At 40.9% G+C, this 17,657-nt stretch overlaps 1 protein-coding gene across 5 annotated transcripts in view; it reads left to right on the top strand.

Annotated features, from left to right (window-relative positions):
• Positions 1–17,657, top strand: part of FNDC3B (fibronectin type III domain containing 3B) — a 362,994-nt gene that overhangs the window by 182,633 nt on the left and 162,704 nt on the right. For all 5 annotated transcript variants that reach the window (XM_059731146.1, XM_059731145.1, XM_059731149.1 and 2 more), the window contains 2 exons: positions 9,632–9,875; positions 12,923–13,288. In XM_059731146.1, coding sequence (XP_059587129.1) covers positions 9,632–9,875; positions 12,923–13,288 — 610 coding nt within the window. The remainder of the gene's footprint in view (positions 1–9,631; positions 9,876–12,922; positions 13,289–17,657) is intronic.

The following is a 17,657-nucleotide window of genomic DNA, read 5'->3' on the forward strand; positions in this document are numbered from 1 at the left end:
GCTTTGGCCTGCCTAACTGCCTCCCTGCAAGCACGAGCAGAGTGCTCTTCAGCATAGTGCAAATGATCAGTGAAAGAGAACTGGCAGCACGTTCTTCTGCAACAAGATTGACCTTGCTGGCAGTCAATAGTAAAATAGTTGGACTCTATTTCTAGAGTGACAGACTACGTGAGGAGCCTTGATTAGGAAGTGGGGTTTGACTCTGTTATATAAGAAAATATTTCACACTTATGAGGTGGTACGGAGAAGCAGTCCAGGAAAATCACGGAAGTCATTCACATCGCCAGTGTTTCGTTCAGTTTTATGTATTTTTAGACCCGTCACTTTTTATCACAAGATCTCTACCAGGTTCTTTTTTGCCAGGGTTGAGCTGTACTATGCAAATAATTATAAAAGGGACAGACAGTGCAGAATGGAAATTAGTTTTTATATTTCTCTGCTGGTTTTCTTTTTTAAACCTTAAAGAGCTTCATGTGAGGAATAAATGCCATCTCTCTATTACAGATGAAGTAATAGAGGCAGAGAATCACACTGTCAGCATCACTTTGCCTTATGTACTCCTTTGCATCTTTTTGATGTTTAGGTCAAATGGACTATAGATTATGGGTAGGTATGGATATTCAAAAAGCTTGAGGCAAAATCGATCTAAGTTATGCAGTTTTCTATAAAGATCTGTAGCAAACAGAACAAGCATTAACCCCTGGAGGGGTGCAAATCTTAGCCCGTTCTGTGCACCAAATTTTTGTTCTGTTATGGGTATAGACCAGTTTCCAATCAGTTATGCTAGTAAAAATGCCTGTACCTGGCCTATGTGTAAGTTTAATTCCCAAAAGAGGATTGTATGTAGTGGGACAAGATTGAATGAATTGTATGTAGTGGGACAAGATTGAATGAAGAGTTGAGCCAAGTTATTTTGTGCTTATACTACTAATTTTTTATGGGCTTAATTTTTTCTTGGGTGTGTTCTTCCTTTTGACATATTACTACAGACAGCAGCAGCTGGTTGCTATAAATTAACTTTGTAAATTTAAACAAAAAAAATCTCATGACAGCAAATCAGTTGAGCCCAGTTCAGTAAAGCAGCCTCTGCATAGCAAGAAACATGTGTTTTACTATTATGGATTGGAGATATAGTTAGTTTCCTAAAATTTCCCTTCATGGTGAATTTTAACTGTGCTGTCAATATATGAACTAGTTACACAACTTCTGCAGTGATTAATCTTATTGTCATTAGTTAAGCTGATGGAAAGAGTTGCCATTCTTGAAGATGGCTGCTGGAATCTTTTCACCTCCTAGAATAAGTTATCTGGATTTTTATATTATCACACGCCTTAGGAAGTAGGTGATATACAAAGCAAAAAAGTTGACAAATTTGGGCATAACTTATGTCCACTGTAAACAAGCACTCATTAATACTAGAAAAAGCATCATTAATGGGAACTTAACAGGCCAACTTGGAATGGGGATGTACAAATAAAATTATTCTTGCCATGACCCAAAAGAAATATCTGTTTGGCATATCATGCCATTCCCCCTCCTGTCTCCTTCCCCCACCCCGCAAGGAAACACTCCCATCTGATTCTCACGCAGAGGAAAATCTCTACATCTTGGATGAAATATGCACTTTTTGGCATGTCACAAGACTTTGGGATTCTGTAGGGAGGCCACTTGACCTTCCCAGATTTATTTTCCCTGCTGTCATAGTTGGAAGGGGCAGATTCAAGGCAGACCTTCCATACTTAGATTCTATACCTGGGAAATTATAACAGCTATATACGTTTTCCATATACATAATATAATTATTGGGGGGGGTTGGCTTGTATTCAGGGTCATCTTATGTTCAAGTAAATATGGCATTTTCCCTTTGTCACAGTTTTACACTGAAAATATCTGGGGGAAATAGAGTAGTTTATTTTTCATTATTTGTCTCCTTCACTGAATTGCTAGTATCCCTTTAATGTGAGGGTGATGCTGGTGTCTTGATTCATAATGTATATGCTTCTTGGTGAGTGAGAGCTGGAGAAGAAGAGTATTTCGGAGAGCAAATGTTGACCTATTTAATTCCATATTGTACTGCAACTTACCTGGGTCAGCTCTGGAGTATATACACCAGGGTAGCATAACTAATGAGAGACCAAAGCTTGGCTATAATTCGGTCTTTAAAAATGTACTGTGATTTCTTCTTCATGAGATCTGTTGCTGTCATAGAAATGCAAAACATGAAAGCAGAGCCTTACAACCAGTTTTATATAATTTCTATATGTCAAATATTGAGGGACTTGGCTGTGCCCTACTTTAGGGGAGAAAGCAAGGTCTTGTCTTCAATTCATTTGCATGTCAGCCCTCGTCTTTTCATACCACTTGGGCCACTACCCAATGGCGTGAGGTTTGCTAAAAGGCTCTACTGCACTGTCCATTAGTCCATACACTTACCGGAGGTCTGAAGCAGCCTGCACTCCTCTCAACTTGTAGGATTGCTGCAGTTGTAGAGTGAGCTCCCTATGTGGCATTGTGACTAAGTTGGCCAGGGTCCTGTCTGGCAATTCTTGTTGCCTGATGGCACTTTTGCATCCTTCAGCACAGTCTGTCACTTAAACCAGGCTCAATTTTGTTTTTTAAGTGTTGAGGCATGCTTGGCTTTTGCTTTTAGAGTGGCTTTCTTAAATGAGGAAAAATGGTCACTAAGGAAACATGAAAATGTAAACAGAGAAAAAAATATTATTAGCCTTTTGAACCTGCTGTCTTAAGGTCAGTGGTTGACATCTCTTACTCTAGCTACTTAACTAAAATAACTCCACTGACGTTGAGGGAATTGCTCCAGGTGAACTTGTTTTTGAAGGAAGAGCAGAATATAATATGCAACTTCCATTTGGTTTTGTTTAGTGTGTTTTTAGGGTTGGGCCTTTGCCACAGGTACTTTAAGACTATAAAACACTAGTTTGATCTTTTGACACAATGTGCATACCTTCCTGGCCTCTCTCTCTTTTTTTTTTTTAACACCAAACTAGATCATTATCTTAATCTAGTCTGACCTTCTACGTAACAAAGACCTTACAACTTGCTCATTTCTGCATCAAACTAACATTTGTGGGAAATGTGATATATTTAAGTTGAATCTCCTTAATGAAAACTTTTTAAGTGATATACACAACCAACCAGATCTCTAAGGAACACTTGTTTTGATTGGTTAGTTGTATGTGGCCGAAAACAAATAGAAGACAAGTTGACCTAGTTTGGTGTCCAGTTCTTGAATCTCTTATGCCTTTGCCTGTTAGACTGAAAGGCTATTCACTAGCCAATCTTCTTTTAATATATGTACTTATAGATCATGATCAAATTGCTGTTTACCATGTTAAATAAATCAGTTGACTTATCTTTCTCTTGTATTCTCTCTGTATAATAAGCTATACAGACATTTTTTCTTAGTTCATGAATATTCACCTCGGTGCACCCTGTTTCTTTAGAGTCAGAATTATTTGTTATATGCCATTTCAGCTAATGTGCATGCTCATCATGCATATATTCCAAATGAGAAGTCCAAATTTAATGTTGAGTGCTTTCAAATTACACATGCCAAAGTTTTAGCCTCAATTTGTCAGGACTGGCATGAACCTGGCTTAGCACTCTCAGTAAATCAAAATGAATAAACATCACCAAGTTTCTTGGAGATGAGCTCATTTGTTCCTTTTTCCTGGCTACAAATTGATTTATGACTTATGAACTGATTCTTAAAATTGGTTCATGAAGCACCCAAAGTACCAACTGACAAACAGTCTGTTTAACCTCCATCATAAAATACTGCCCGGTCAGCCAGTTCCAGTTGCCCTTTCTGATGTGTCATTTGTTTTGTGGTTTGTAATTTCAATATTTCATGTTGGAACTTGTGACAGCATATGGGTAGTATTAACATCTTTGAATTTTGTTAAATAGGTAAAGTATGGTGGAGAAAAGTAGAGGTCATCATCCAGAGCTATTATGTTTTCAGAAAAGGTTAACAATACCAACCTGATGGAATTGCCATTGCCATAGAGATGGAATGAGATCATCAGCATAAGCGAAAGCAATGGAAAATTAAAAGCTGTTCTGCTGTCAAGAATGTGGCGAATTGATCAGTGGGACACCAGTGGGAAGACAAAATAATTAAGTCAAAATAATGTCCATTGAAAGTCCACAGCCTGTAATTGAACTCCCAAAATGAAACATAAAACGAACACAAATTATGCAATGATGATGTTATCAGTGAGGCATCATGCCAGCTAGACCAGCAGGCTTTTAAAAATAATAACAAATGGCATTTCTACTAGTTTATAATTTGAAAACAGGCTAAATAATAAAAAGTATAGTTTTGTGTGCCAAATGATGACTTTACAATATTCCTAGATAATAAGCAGCTGTGATCTACATGAATTGATTCCAGTTAATTTGGGGGGGCTTTTTATCATCTAATAGTACCTGTAGGCTTTAGCTGGGTTGAAGAGGCCCCATTATACTAGACACCAAATAAATAGAACGGCCCTGCTCTTATGGTCTACAGCAGGACTGTCTGACTGGCTGCCCGCAGGTTGCACGAAGCCCCTAAAAAGTTAGCATGTGGTTTATAGGCTCCCAGCACAGCTTCTGCTGTCCCCACTCCTTGCAGTGCTGTAGCTGCGCCAGCCATGTTTTTCAGGCTCCCCTGTCCTCCCCTGGCTTCTGCTTCCTGCCCCTGTTCCCCGGGCCTGAGCCAACAGCATGCCCTTGTTAACTTTATTTGCAATGGCAAACTGGGCTGCATTAGCAGGAGCATTGCCAGCAGATTGAGAAAGCGATGATTCCCCTCTATTAGGCACTAGTAAGGCCACATCTGGAGTACAGTGTTCAGTTTTGGGGCCCCTACTACAGAAAGGATGTGTTCAAATTGGAGAGAGTGGAGGGCAGTGGAGGGCAATGAAAATAGTTAGGGGGCTGGGGCATCTTCTGAGGAGAGGCTGGGGGAACTAGGTTTATTTAGTCTGGAATAGGGAAGACTGAGAGGGGATTTAATAGCAGCCTTTGACTATCTGCAGTGGGGTTCAAAAGAGGATGGAGTTGGACTACTGTTCTCAGTGGTGGCAGATAACAGGACAAGGAGCAGTGGTCTCAAGTTGCAACAAAGCAAGTTGAAGTTAGATATTGGGAAAAACTTTCTAATTAGGAGGGAACAGGTTATCCAGAGAGGTATTGAATCTCCATCCTTGGAAGTTTTTAAGACCCAGCTAGACAGTCTTGCCTGAGATGACCTAGTTTAGGGGTGGTCCTGCTTTGAGCAGGGGGCTGGACTAGATAACCTCCTGAGGTCTCCTCCAACCCTAATTTGCTATGATTCTATGGGATGCCCATGCTGTTTATGTGGTAGGGGACAGGGCCGAGACATTTGTGCCAGAGGCAGGATCCGGGCTGCTGGCACTGCAGGTGGCTGCATGGTTGGGAGAGGAAAGGTAGGGGGGAGCTGGGCTACCAGTGGTGGCAGGGGGTGGGGAGGGAGAGAAGGGCTCCGATGAGCTGTATTTATGACTAACAAGCGTTTGGTAGCTGGGCTGCCCTGCACAGGCTGGGAAATGGGGGATTGGGCTGTCTGTACTGTGTGCCAGAGGGAGAGGCATGCTGTGCTGCCTGCGTGGCAGGGGAGAGCACAGGGAGGTGGAGGGTATCACATGTCCAGCAAGCAGCACAGTCTGTGGCCCATGTTTCTTGTGGACAGTTTGGCATATGGCCTCCAGCTGTTGGGAAGTTCGATAGCCCTGACCTGCAAGACAAAACTGACAAACCAAAGCCACTGTTGACTTTATCTAAAGAGCAGACTTTAATTTTCTCCATTATGCCATGCTGATTCCATATGGAAGTAGATCAAAACTAGATGTGGTTAAAACATTGAGGGTTCAGATGGAGAGGAAATCCAAGGTGTGTGGGGATGCTCCTGGGGCCCAGCCTCTTCCCCTGAACTGCCCAGAGGGGTGGGAGGCAGGGGGCATCAAGGGACCGGGCTGGTCCCCACCAAGAGGAGTTCACCCCTTCAGCCCCTTTGCTGGTGCCCACCAGGAGGAGTTCACCCCTGAGTGGCTGCAGGGAGCGCACACTCTGGGCAGGGTGGCCACTTCCTCTTCACGTATTCCCAGAACTCCTGCCTAGCCCAGTGGCCCCTGTGTGATTGGCACAACCCCACACCACTGCTCCTGCTTCAGCTGTGTAGGCAGAAGATGTGTTGCCAGGGCAGCGCGGAGCTCCCAGCGGCAAGGAGATCCCCGTGCGACCCTGCTGTGCCGGATTGCATCCACTGGGCTGTGGAGGCACTGGAGGAGGGCAGCAGGGTCAGAGCCCAAGCCTGCAATGGGAAGCCCGCACCCCTTCCACCTGTGCACAGATCTGGGGGGCATGGGTCCCCCTGCCCCCCCCCAGGAGTGCGCTCAGTGTGGGGAGCCTACCCTGCCCCCCAGACGAGCTGCCCAGGGCACCATCCTTTTCCTTGCTGGGGCCATGCAGCTGTGTATTGCGGTCCCAGGCCCCATGCTCCACACGCTGCCCAGCTCAGCAGCAGCCCCAGCCCTGCCCAATGCCCTCCCTTCTTCCCTATGGTGGTCTAATTCCTCCTCCCCGCTTACCTATAGGAGCTGCTCTCCAGGCTGCCTGGTGGCCATGTGTATATACATGCACATGGTGCTCCCTGCCTGACTTGCCCCCCTCTCGCTCCCTCCCAGCCCTTTGCAGGCTGAAACTCCACCACTCTGCAGAGAGCAGTTTGCAAAACTATGTACTCAACGAGTTTCTCCACTAAAATGAGAAATCCGTGTTTGAAGGGTAAGATCCGCAGTTTTCTCTGTATTTCCGTGAGAAATGGAAAACCTGGATCCCTGTTGATCACACAGGGGCCAGATCAGGCTTGCCAGGTGGAAATATTTAAATATTTTCTGTCAGTCTGTGAGTGACAGGTGAAATCAGTGTTTATCAATTAAAAAATCAAATCCTGCCATGCCTGTGTCTATTGCATCAAGTTGCCAGATGTATTTTTAATGAGGACTAAATGTCATAAGTAGGCATCTCAGTTCTACCTGCAAAAATGTATGTGTTCGCCTGCAAATCCTGTATTTGAATTGACAGAGAAGCTTTAGTCCTGTAAACAGTTATCTGTATGTGCCCATGTGAAGTTTATCAGTGCCACTTAATAGTCAGCACTTATGAATCTGGATGAATCAAGTAAGAGACTTTCTCTTAGCCTTTTAATGGGAGTCAGGGTGGAAACCAAGTTGACTCCTCTGACCTCCCAAATACTTTCCTGGTGTTGCCATGCGCTGATGCATCTTAGCCCATCCAGTGGTAAAAATCATGTGAAGGTGTTCAAAGTGACTTGAGCCCCTTCTCTCCATTTCCCCCCCTGAGGCTCCAGGATGCATTTTCTGGAAGCCTTCTCATAGTTTAAGTTTTGATGCATATGCCATACAAAAAGACACTGCAATCTTTGTTTAGGGTTACTTGTCAACATTACTTGCATGTATGTATGCATGCATACATAGTCATAAATATAATATCTTTAATTTAAGACATAATATTATGGATTTGATTAGATTTTGTCTGAGTATGAGGGTAAGGACTTGTGCCTGCTGAGGACATTCCAAGTTTTCTTTCAGGTTTGGCTTAATTTAAACCAAATAATGAAAGGACTTTTTTTTTCCCAAACTAACATTTTTGGGCTTTAAAAGCCAGTTAGATTAGAACATGATCTAAGCCTGAAATAAATAGATTCAACATCTCATCCCAAAGCCTTTACACAAATAAGTATTTCTGTTTAAAACCTGGGCAATTTAGAAGATTGCTCCCTACCCCAAATTTTCTCAAGTATCTCCACCAAGTTTGATACAAAGCTGCTGGCTGGTGGAAAGTTGAAGAGAGTATAACAGAAAAGAGCAGAGGTCTGCAGTTACCAGAGTTAAAATTATATGTTATAAATAAATGCCTGAGATCAAGTTCATTGTCTGCTTTGGAGCTTTATAAATCTCAAACCTTAAAACCAACAGTTTTCAAATTGTAGCCCCACAGTGCATGATAGAAAGTTAATAAGCAGATATCATTTTGGTTTACTAAATATAAGAGAAGTTACTTTTTTTAGTTTTCCTGTAAACTGTAGGGAACTCTGATTCCTCTCAGTGCTTTAGATTTAGAGCTTTAGGCTAGAAATGTGAAAATTTCATTGGAAGGACATGTTTCTGTTCTAAGGGGTATTTCATGGGTTAAAGCATGAACTTGTCTGAACTCTGATAAGGTGTAGAGTACAAGTATGAACAACATCATCTTCAGGATGCCGTGTATTGTACTTAAGTCAATGGATATCAGGCCTGGCTCCCTTCCGATATATCTCCTTTACTTGTGTTAAGTAGCAGGACCCTGAGCCCTGCCTTCAGTATGCATTCACTTGTCTAGGACATGCTGTATGTCCAATACTATATCTCCTTCCTACTGTAATTTCATTCAGCTCTGAGCTTCCTGTGGATGTCTCCTTCATGTGTTAGGTGGGAGTAGGCAGCACTCTCTCTGACTTTCTCAGCCATATGTATATGCTTGCGCAGAGCCAGAGGAACACACGAAGCTGCTGTATGATTGTATTAATCTCAGCATACTTGTAAGCAAAGTGCACTTTAAAAGGCTTACACATTTGACAGGTTGCAGTCATGTTGCACCTAACAGCAGACTTATGACTTATTAAGACAGGTCATAAAACAGGACAATCACCCTGCCAGCTGTCACCTTTATTTCAAATACAACTGCACTTCTAGTGCCCTTTAGAAAATAAATGAAAATATCTATTCTTTTCAAATGAAAACTGATTTTTGTTAAGCCCTTGTTTCCAGCAATGCCAGAGCGTTTTTGTTCACATTTTAAGGGGGGGGGAGGGAAATCTCTAAATCTTGGTTGGAATTTAGAATACTGTTTGCTCTTACGTATTACACTGAGAAGGTTGTATCCTAAAATTTATTCTTCAGTCTAAAAACATTTGTACCTTCCATTATGGTAATTGACTCAGGCTTGGCCTATGATGTTTTTGGGTCAAGTGTTGCACATCTTATGTTACATCTTCACAGGGAAATTTACTGACAGAGCTGTAGCAGCGCCAAGTTATTCTATCATACTCCTTTCACAGAGGGAGCTAAGTCATTATTGTGGATTTAACAGTATACTGTTAAATCAGTTGCATTTTGCAATAATGTATCAACACTGTACTTTATTTTCCAGTGCCAGTCAGTTTTCCTTCTATAATTAAATTTTACTCAAATAGCCATGCTGACTTCATTACTGTAAGAGATGTGCTTTCTGCTAATTTCTTAATTGTTTTATGCTCTAAATACAGAATATTTATTTTTTCCACTTCTGCCCACAGAGACCAAGCTAACTACAATTGGTCTTCCAGCAATTAGTGTGGCTAGTGGAGTCTCCACTGGAAACCACATTATCACCAAGATGAGGTGTGGTGATATTACATTTTGAAATGAGTGTTTTGATTCTAGGCAAGGAGAACTCATTTTCTAATGGGAAAAAATGACATAACAGTGAATAAACAATATTGTTTTTAAAAATGCTGTTTCAAATTATGCATGCGTCCTAATCTCCTTCCCATCCTTTGCAGGTGATAGAAGACAACACGGGCGTTCGCAGGGTGGTGGTCACGCCCCAGTCTCCCGAGTGCTATCCTCCCAGCTATCCGTCTGCTATCTCCCCAACCCATCACTTACCTCCATACTTGACACACCACCCCCATTTTATTCACAACTCTCATACAGCTTTTTACCCGCCTGTCACTGGACCTGGAGACATGCCACCCCAGTTTTTCCAACAGCATCATCTTCCCCCGACAATATATGGTGAACAAGGTGAGCAAGAAAAAAAAGTTGTAGTCTTTAAATGTGCATTTTAACGGGTATGCAGAGTGGGAAGAGCAAAGGGTTTTGGATTAATGTTAAGTGATTTTTTTTTTTTTCCACACACCCCATCCCCCGGCACTGTCTTTTGAACTGAATTCCTTCCTTTCATCTGCAGAATCGGGGAGAGGTAGGGAGTGAATCACTCCAGTCTGAAATAACTCATGACTCTTACGTCCTACACTTCTAAGTTATAGGATGCAAAGCTAACTCCAATTCATTTTCGCTGTAAAGGAGAATAGTACTCCAGCCTGTGTCCCAAATGACTTGCTTGAGTTCAAGTTCCTCATTGTGACTGTGTACATTATATTTATATTCTGCCAATTTTCCTTTGGGAGCAGAAGTGGGGAAGGATTAGGAATGGGGTTTCAGTCTGACAGGGTCTTACTTCACTCAGTGTCATAAGCTAGTAGCAGGCTTTCTCTTGTCACCAGCGGATGGAGATAGTCCTCCTTTCTGCCTCTTGTCAGGTCAGAGCTGCAGTGGACTTTTCCAAACTAAAGGATGTTCGAGTTAATCTGTTTCTTAAGACTCTGCAATAGGTCACTGAAAAGCACTATCTCATTCCCAAGGGTAATACGGTCACCCTAATCCTCAAAGGATAAGTAAATAGCTTAGTAAAGGAGAGAAAGCAACTTATTTCTTTCTGAACTATGCATTATTGTGTCTCCTCTACCCTTGAGATAAGCTTTTGTTTTGTCTGAAGGAGTGCATTAATCATAAAGGAACACAGATAGTTTTGCTGATGTAGGTATTACTATGTGAGGTGGTTATCATCATGAAAATGTTCGCTTCACAGATTCATTTATTTTCCTATTGTACACCCAAAGTATGAAAATTCCCAGGATTTTTCTATGGCATATTCCAAAATTACAGCTGAAGTAGAATGTCTGACGTTTCCTTAGAGGTCATATCCTCAGCAGGGTGGTGAAAAAAATGTAGGTTTGAATTTAAACGGAGTCCAAGAACTTGTGTATCTGATTTCTTGCCAAACAATATGCAAGCTTTATGTTGAGCTAATTGATGCTTTCATGCTGTGGAAAATTCTGATTGTTTTTATATCAGAAAAGATATCTATTTACAAATGGCAGTAGGATTTCTGGCACTTCCATTTAAAAATATTTCAGTTGAAGGGTCTTATGATGCACCACGGCCACTCAGCCACAGAGGAGACTGCAGTTCATCCCAGGATGTGTGGTCCAGGAAGAAAACCTGACTAGCAGGGAAGATTGATAGCGCCTGGCTCTCAAAGTGTGACTGCCATAAAACACTAATTCAGGAAAATTCAGATTAGGTCTGAGCCTAAAACTGCACATTTCAGTTGTTGACCAAGAAAATTGAGAGTTTTTGGCAAAATCCATTCTTCTGGGTCAAAAAAAATAATAATTATCCACTAAAATTTCAGCTATGGGGTGGAGAAGAGCGAGCTTGCTTGCTTGCTTGCTTTCTGTTCTTTAAAGATGAATGATCTGCCTCAGCCTTTTAGGTATAAGTCAGTAGGATGGTATCCAATCGGATAGGACTGGAACTCTTCTTGTTCCCTTTTCCAAAGCCTTAAGTTGCTTAATAAAACAGCTAATGTGAAAGCTGCGGTATATTAAATAGGCACTGAGCTACCAGCTGGTAGTACAGTAGATAGCGTATATTTCTGCAACTTTAAGTTAACAGTCAGTTGATTCACATGTACAAAAATAACTGTGTTGCCAGTGGCATCATGTGTGCTTGCAATAAAAGAATTCCTTGGATGTTTTCTTGCACAACATAATGAATTCATGCTTAATACACAGTCCCCAGAATACTTTGCACAATGGGTTCTGCGCTAAATACCAACATTAGCAAGAAATAATTATTTTTCATTGTTTTTATTCTGAAAAGCGCAACTTCTTTTAAAAGTCTTCTGCATCAGCTCTCTCAAATCCCCAATATACCATTAATTGCATCTAGTGTAATCACATTCTTGGAATACTATATATAGAAAGCCACTTGATCCTAGCACTTCAATGTGATCATGTTACTAGATAAGGAAAGATAAATGAAAGATGCTTCTAAACGAGAGAAAAAGAAAGGACTGAGCAGCTGAAAGAATTCAACAATGAAAGAGTGCATGGCAATAACAGCTTAGAAAACAAGTGTTATCACTAGAGCTGGCTGCAGTATTTGGAAGCTTGCAGCCAGGATTTTTTTAAAGGAATCTTGACTGAACTTAAAGGAATGCGAGTCTTTTCGTGGTCTGTTGGTAGAATTGAGCAAAACTGTACTTTCAGTTCAGTGTTGCTTTGAGCCTGAGTTTGAGCCAACTTTAAAAACTCCAAGCATAATGTAGAGTTTGGGTGCATCCAAATTGTACAGCAACATAAATGTTGTGGGAATTCCTCGCACTGTCCGTTCATTCGTGTATTTAATAAAGTTATCTGAAACTTCATTTTAACAGTAGAAAATACTGCTCTTGGATTTTTTTCTTGTCAACCATGTTTTCTTTTTATCTGTTGCTTTCCATCCTTTAATTCCCATGTCCTTCTGACCTTCTCCTTACTGAAACTGTACCTCAGCCTTTGGGAGTAGCATTTGAGGCCATGACACAAGGTCTTATCTGTACTAAAGGATTTTGAGAGACTTAGCCAGCAACTAACCTTGAATCCACTGCACGGAAACATTTTCTGCCAAAACCGGTGGCTTGAAAAGGCTTGCTGTGAATTTGAGTGAAATCTTCTGTTCCGTTTTATTCTACCAGGGGCTTGTTGTGAGGTCTGAAACCTTAAAGCACTCAATTTCTATACAGAAGTCGAATAAAACTTCAGATTGCATAAACCTGAAACAGGCAGGAGTATGTAGGTGTTTTATTAACACTGCCGACGAGCAAAATTAAATTTTAAGTTGTGAAGAGACCCAAATGAGATAAATATTGTATAAGTCCATTTTGACCTGGCTGAGAAGGTAATACTGTGAATGACAGACTATTTCTAGTTTTAATTAATTTGGCTGGACCCTTTTTATTTCAGAAATCATACCACTATATGGGATGTCCAGCTACATTACCAGGGAAGATCAGTACAGCAAACCACAGCACAAAAAACTCAAAGACAGACCGATTGACCGTCAGAACCGGCTGAATAGCCCTCCTTCCTCCATCTATAAAACCCACCTGAGCAACTGCACAACTGTATACAACGGTTATGCAAAGAGCCACAATGGAGCAAGCAGTGGAGGAGGAGGTGGTGGTGGTAGTGGTGGAGTAGGAGGTGGTGGCGGCGGAGGAGGAGGAGGTGGTGGTGGAGGTGGAGGAGGAGGAGGAGCAGCACCAGGAGTAAAGAAACCAGAGCGCAGAGCAAGAAGCAGCCCAAAGTCGATTGAACAAGACCCACATGGTAACGTGAAATATGATTTGATTCTTATTTTTATCTTTGCATTGCATTTTTCAAGTCTTATACAAACCTGTAAGGTGTGCAATAAATATGCCAAGAAAACACCCCACCACCCACATATAAAGACTGTCATTGCAGTGTGAATTTAGATATATGTTGTTTGTGTGTTTTTAAGTTGTGATAGGTTTGCTTTAGAAGAGTAGACCATCCTCTTCCAATATTTGATGAGTGTCTCCCATGTAAACGCAGCGTGGCTGTCTTCTCTTTTGTAGCATGCTGTTTAGATATCGTTTTGACTCTGTCTTTGATTTTGTTTAGCTTATTTAAAAAAAAAAAAAGTAGTCTTGGCAACAGTGCATCTGTGTATGTAAATGTATTAGACTTGAGTGCCTTATTAGACCATCAAAAATGTTCCGGCATAAACAAATATGCCTCATGTAGAGTGTGGCGGAGACAAAATTGCTATTGAAAAAAGGTTCTAGGATAAATGCTTCATCTTGGCCAATTTAAGGGCACAATTTGCTAATCTTCATTCCAGCACTAATATTTTTCAGCCACTTCTGGACTCCTCCTACTTGAAGATTTTAAGACCAAAACAGGTCATTAGAACATTTACGTCTGACTTGTTTCACAGGCCATTAAACTTCACACAATTATATTTAAATCATGCCCAATATCTTGCATTTCTCTAACAGTTATTGCTGAGGGAGGCATCCAGCCCGTTTCCTTCCTGTTTTTTTCCTTTCAATCTCCTATTTAAACTAAGCAAGTATGTTTATCAATAAACATCCTGGTAACCAAGTGAACATGCACTTTAATAATCTATAGAAGAGCAGCTCTGACTGTCATGCAGAGTCATCAATACAGTGCGTGTGGCTGTGTAGCTTATATAAAATACATGTATATTCCCTGTATTATGTATATAAGAGGATGCTTCAGAAAGTAATGGCAATTTCAAAATAAAACCATTTTGTGTGCAGTGAGCGGAGAAACTACAAAGCAACGGAGAACACTAATGGCGACTGTTTGAATGTACCCATTGTTTATAACTGTGTAGAGCAAAAGAACGTTGCATCTAGAATTGTTTTTACTCTCTGAAACACCCTCGTACTTGCACTTGGCTAAATATTCATAGCTCTCATTTATGCCGAAGATATGGAAACTATGGGATTGTATTGAATTAAGAACATGGTTTGGTCCCGAATAATAAAATGGAAGAGAGCTATAAGTATTTCAGCATTTATAGTTGGGGACATTGGTGATTTAGGGCTTTTTTTTTAAGACAGGAAATTTTAAAAAGAAGTTCTCACTGAAGCAATGGCACAGTGTTTTGTTGCCTTAAAGGAAAACCTAATAACAACTATAGAGTGTGGTAACATAGGAAAAACAGGACAATACTTATCTGCCCTTGGAACTGAGAAGAGAGTTTTATTTGTGGCATGGATCTGTTTTACTATGTTCATGATACTAGGCTATATGTAGTTATGAATTACTTTGTGTATTGACCAAGGGCAATTGCTCCATTATTTAACTTCTGTTTGCCTTTTCGTTTCTGGGTGACATCATCTTAATATTCTCGGAAACACTTGAGAGTACGGTATTTGTTGCTTGGTTTCATTAACACCTATCAGTCAGAGGAGACCTGACTGATTACAGCCTGGTTTGCCTCTTAGTGTCTCTAAATTTAAATTATGCTTTTGCTGATAGGTTTATGGTGCCTCTAATTGTCAGTAAAATAATACTGATAGTTATATATAGTTTTTGCAACAGTCTGATGTCAAATGACTATTTGTCTTAGAAATTTGAGATGAGTCTGTATTTGGACATAGGTCCTAGAATAGAAGGTAGTGTTAGCATTTAGACTACAACAAACTGTTAATTGACTGAAATGCTGTTTTGGAGGCTGAATTTTACACTAACTGTAAATAATCAGATGTTTTTCTACACAGCATGTGGTGTAGCCATGGGTCTTTGGAGGACAGAGGGTGGTCTTTGTGTTCTGCTTATGAAGTTGCTTGATTATTTTGATACACAAGTTGGGATGGTTTCTTGATGGGCTTTTTGGTTGGAGTATTATTCATGTGCTATATTTGAAGATTAAGTTAAAAGTCCAAAGCTTCCCCATATGCCCCAAATAAGCATGCTGGCATAAATCAAAATATGTAAGTAACATTTACTCAGGTATATATGCCATGTAAAAAATTAGAAAAGTTTTAACTTTTCTTGGCCTGGGTCAGTTGGTTGGTTGATTGTTTATTTGTTTTCTTAGCTTAGTTATTAGGTAAACTAAGACAATTGCATTTAAGTTCAATTTTCAGATTTCTGTTTATACAAGAACAAGGTTCATGCACAAGCTTCAGCTAGTCTGGCTTTACTAGCATCTTGGAACGGGTAGGATCAAGGATTCTTATTTAAAGATTATTATTTCAATGAAAAATGCATCCAGAATACCTGAGAGAAACCTGAGGGAGATTTAGCTTGAAATGGAGGGAGTTTTGGATGATGTCCTCCTGTTTGCTTTGGTTTCCCTTCTCCAACCCTGCCTATGATGATCCTTTCTTGTCCTAAATTTAAATTATTGCCACCACTCACTGACTTGCTCTTCTTCCTGGGAAACAGGTGCTGTGTGAACAGCAGTGAAAACTGTCACAGACATTTTAATTCTGCTTTGAAGCCGTTTGCTGTTGTGCAGAAGCAGCACATGCTGTTGGGACTCTAAGGGAATTGCTTTCAAGAGAGGGAAGCAACAGAACCAGGAATTGGTCTAGATCAAGGCGTCAGAGCTTCCAGATGGGAAATGTGGGGAGTAGCAGATGGATCCCTAGCGAGGGACACTTCTGTATCAGGTTTATAGCCTTTGCTTAGTGCTGGTTTGTGCATTAGGTTGGCAGCATGTGGAAAGATTTCCTTATGGGACTTCTGGTCTTGGAGCCTGATTTGCACACCATGCTGTTCATAAATTTTCCATTGAAGCCAATGGTCGCTCCATGTGCTGAATGGCTGCCAGACTACCCCCTTAATTTTGTACAGCTGTCTTCAACAGAAATGGAAAACAAACTTTTCTGCTGCTATTATTGCAGAACAACACATTCAGTACTTCATGATACTAGGCTGGCAAAGTAATATCACATGTCATAGACACTACTTCATATAGAGCATCTCAAATTGATAACCACTGTAGTTGTTGCTGACAAGACAGGAACATTATTACCGCAGAGTGCTATAAGTTTCCAAGGAAGATCTTCAAGAGGAATGGGAAAATTCCAGCCCTTCCCCAGTTCTGCTGCCAGCCTCCCTGCCAAAGCAAGTATTGGAGTAACAAATACAATACTTATGCTGAACTGTTAGCATTAGAGGCTTAGGAGTTTGAGCATACACTAGATATTGCTATCTCTTGTGACCACTATGTTGCTAGATTCAACAGGCATAAAAAAAAAAGACCCCAAATGGTGGAAAAATAAAAAGAAGGGATGCTAGAAGACATCTGGGATATCTGTTTTGTTTCTAGGGAAAACATCATTAGTTTCTATCCCTCCATTTTTTTTACTAGCTATCTTTTGGCTCAGGAAATATCTGAAGTACTTCTTAAATTAGACACGCACAAAGGGTATGTGCAAGTGTCACATCCCACTGTGTTCTGTTAGCCCTTCAGTCTTTCCATAAGACGATTATTCCTCCTACACAAATTTGTAGACTCTGTAAAGCTTATGAAACAGCACACCTGTGTTGTCCTTACAGTGGTTTCCTTTGTTTCCATGGCGGTGACTAACATTAATAGACTGTAGCATGCCATGGCTGTAGACAAAGGCCTTTCTTTCATTTTGTTTTGGAATAGTTTTCTCTGTCTGTTGACTTCAACAGATGGTTTCACTGTCTTGTTTTAAATGAGAGAATTGAAAAGTATCTTGGAAGGAGACGGATCTTCAGAAATGCATGTGAAGACCTCTGTGTTAATTGGCTTACCATTTTATTGGGGGCCATGCAAAATGGGGCTGTTTGTCAAAGAGAAAGAAGGATCTCAGAAAGCTGCCTTAGTATAGATATGCTGCTATTGTGTTAGGGAACTGTAGCACGAGCAGTGGGAATTGCACGCTTTTTGCCAAAGTTGTTGAGAAATGGACCTTTCTCTGAGAGTTTTTTTTTGATATGTCCCATCTGCACTAGTCATCACGGGGCCTCTTCCCAGTACAGTTGCTTCTTTTTGCTTCTGAAAGTCTGCGCTGCTTCAGACCTGCTGAGGAGCATGAGCACACTTGAAATGCCAAGAAAAGTCGTGAAGTCAGGACCGTGGAATGTCCGCTCTCGGCCAAGGGCTGTTTTTAAACGTGGAAATGGCCCAAATGATGGAGCACCACGTGGAGCCTTCCACCAA

Source organism: Alligator mississippiensis, chromosome 7 (assembly GCF_030867095.1).
Source record: "Alligator mississippiensis isolate rAllMis1 chromosome 7, rAllMis1, whole genome shotgun sequence".
NCBI lineage: Eukaryota > Metazoa > Chordata > Crocodylia > Alligatoridae > Alligator > Alligator mississippiensis.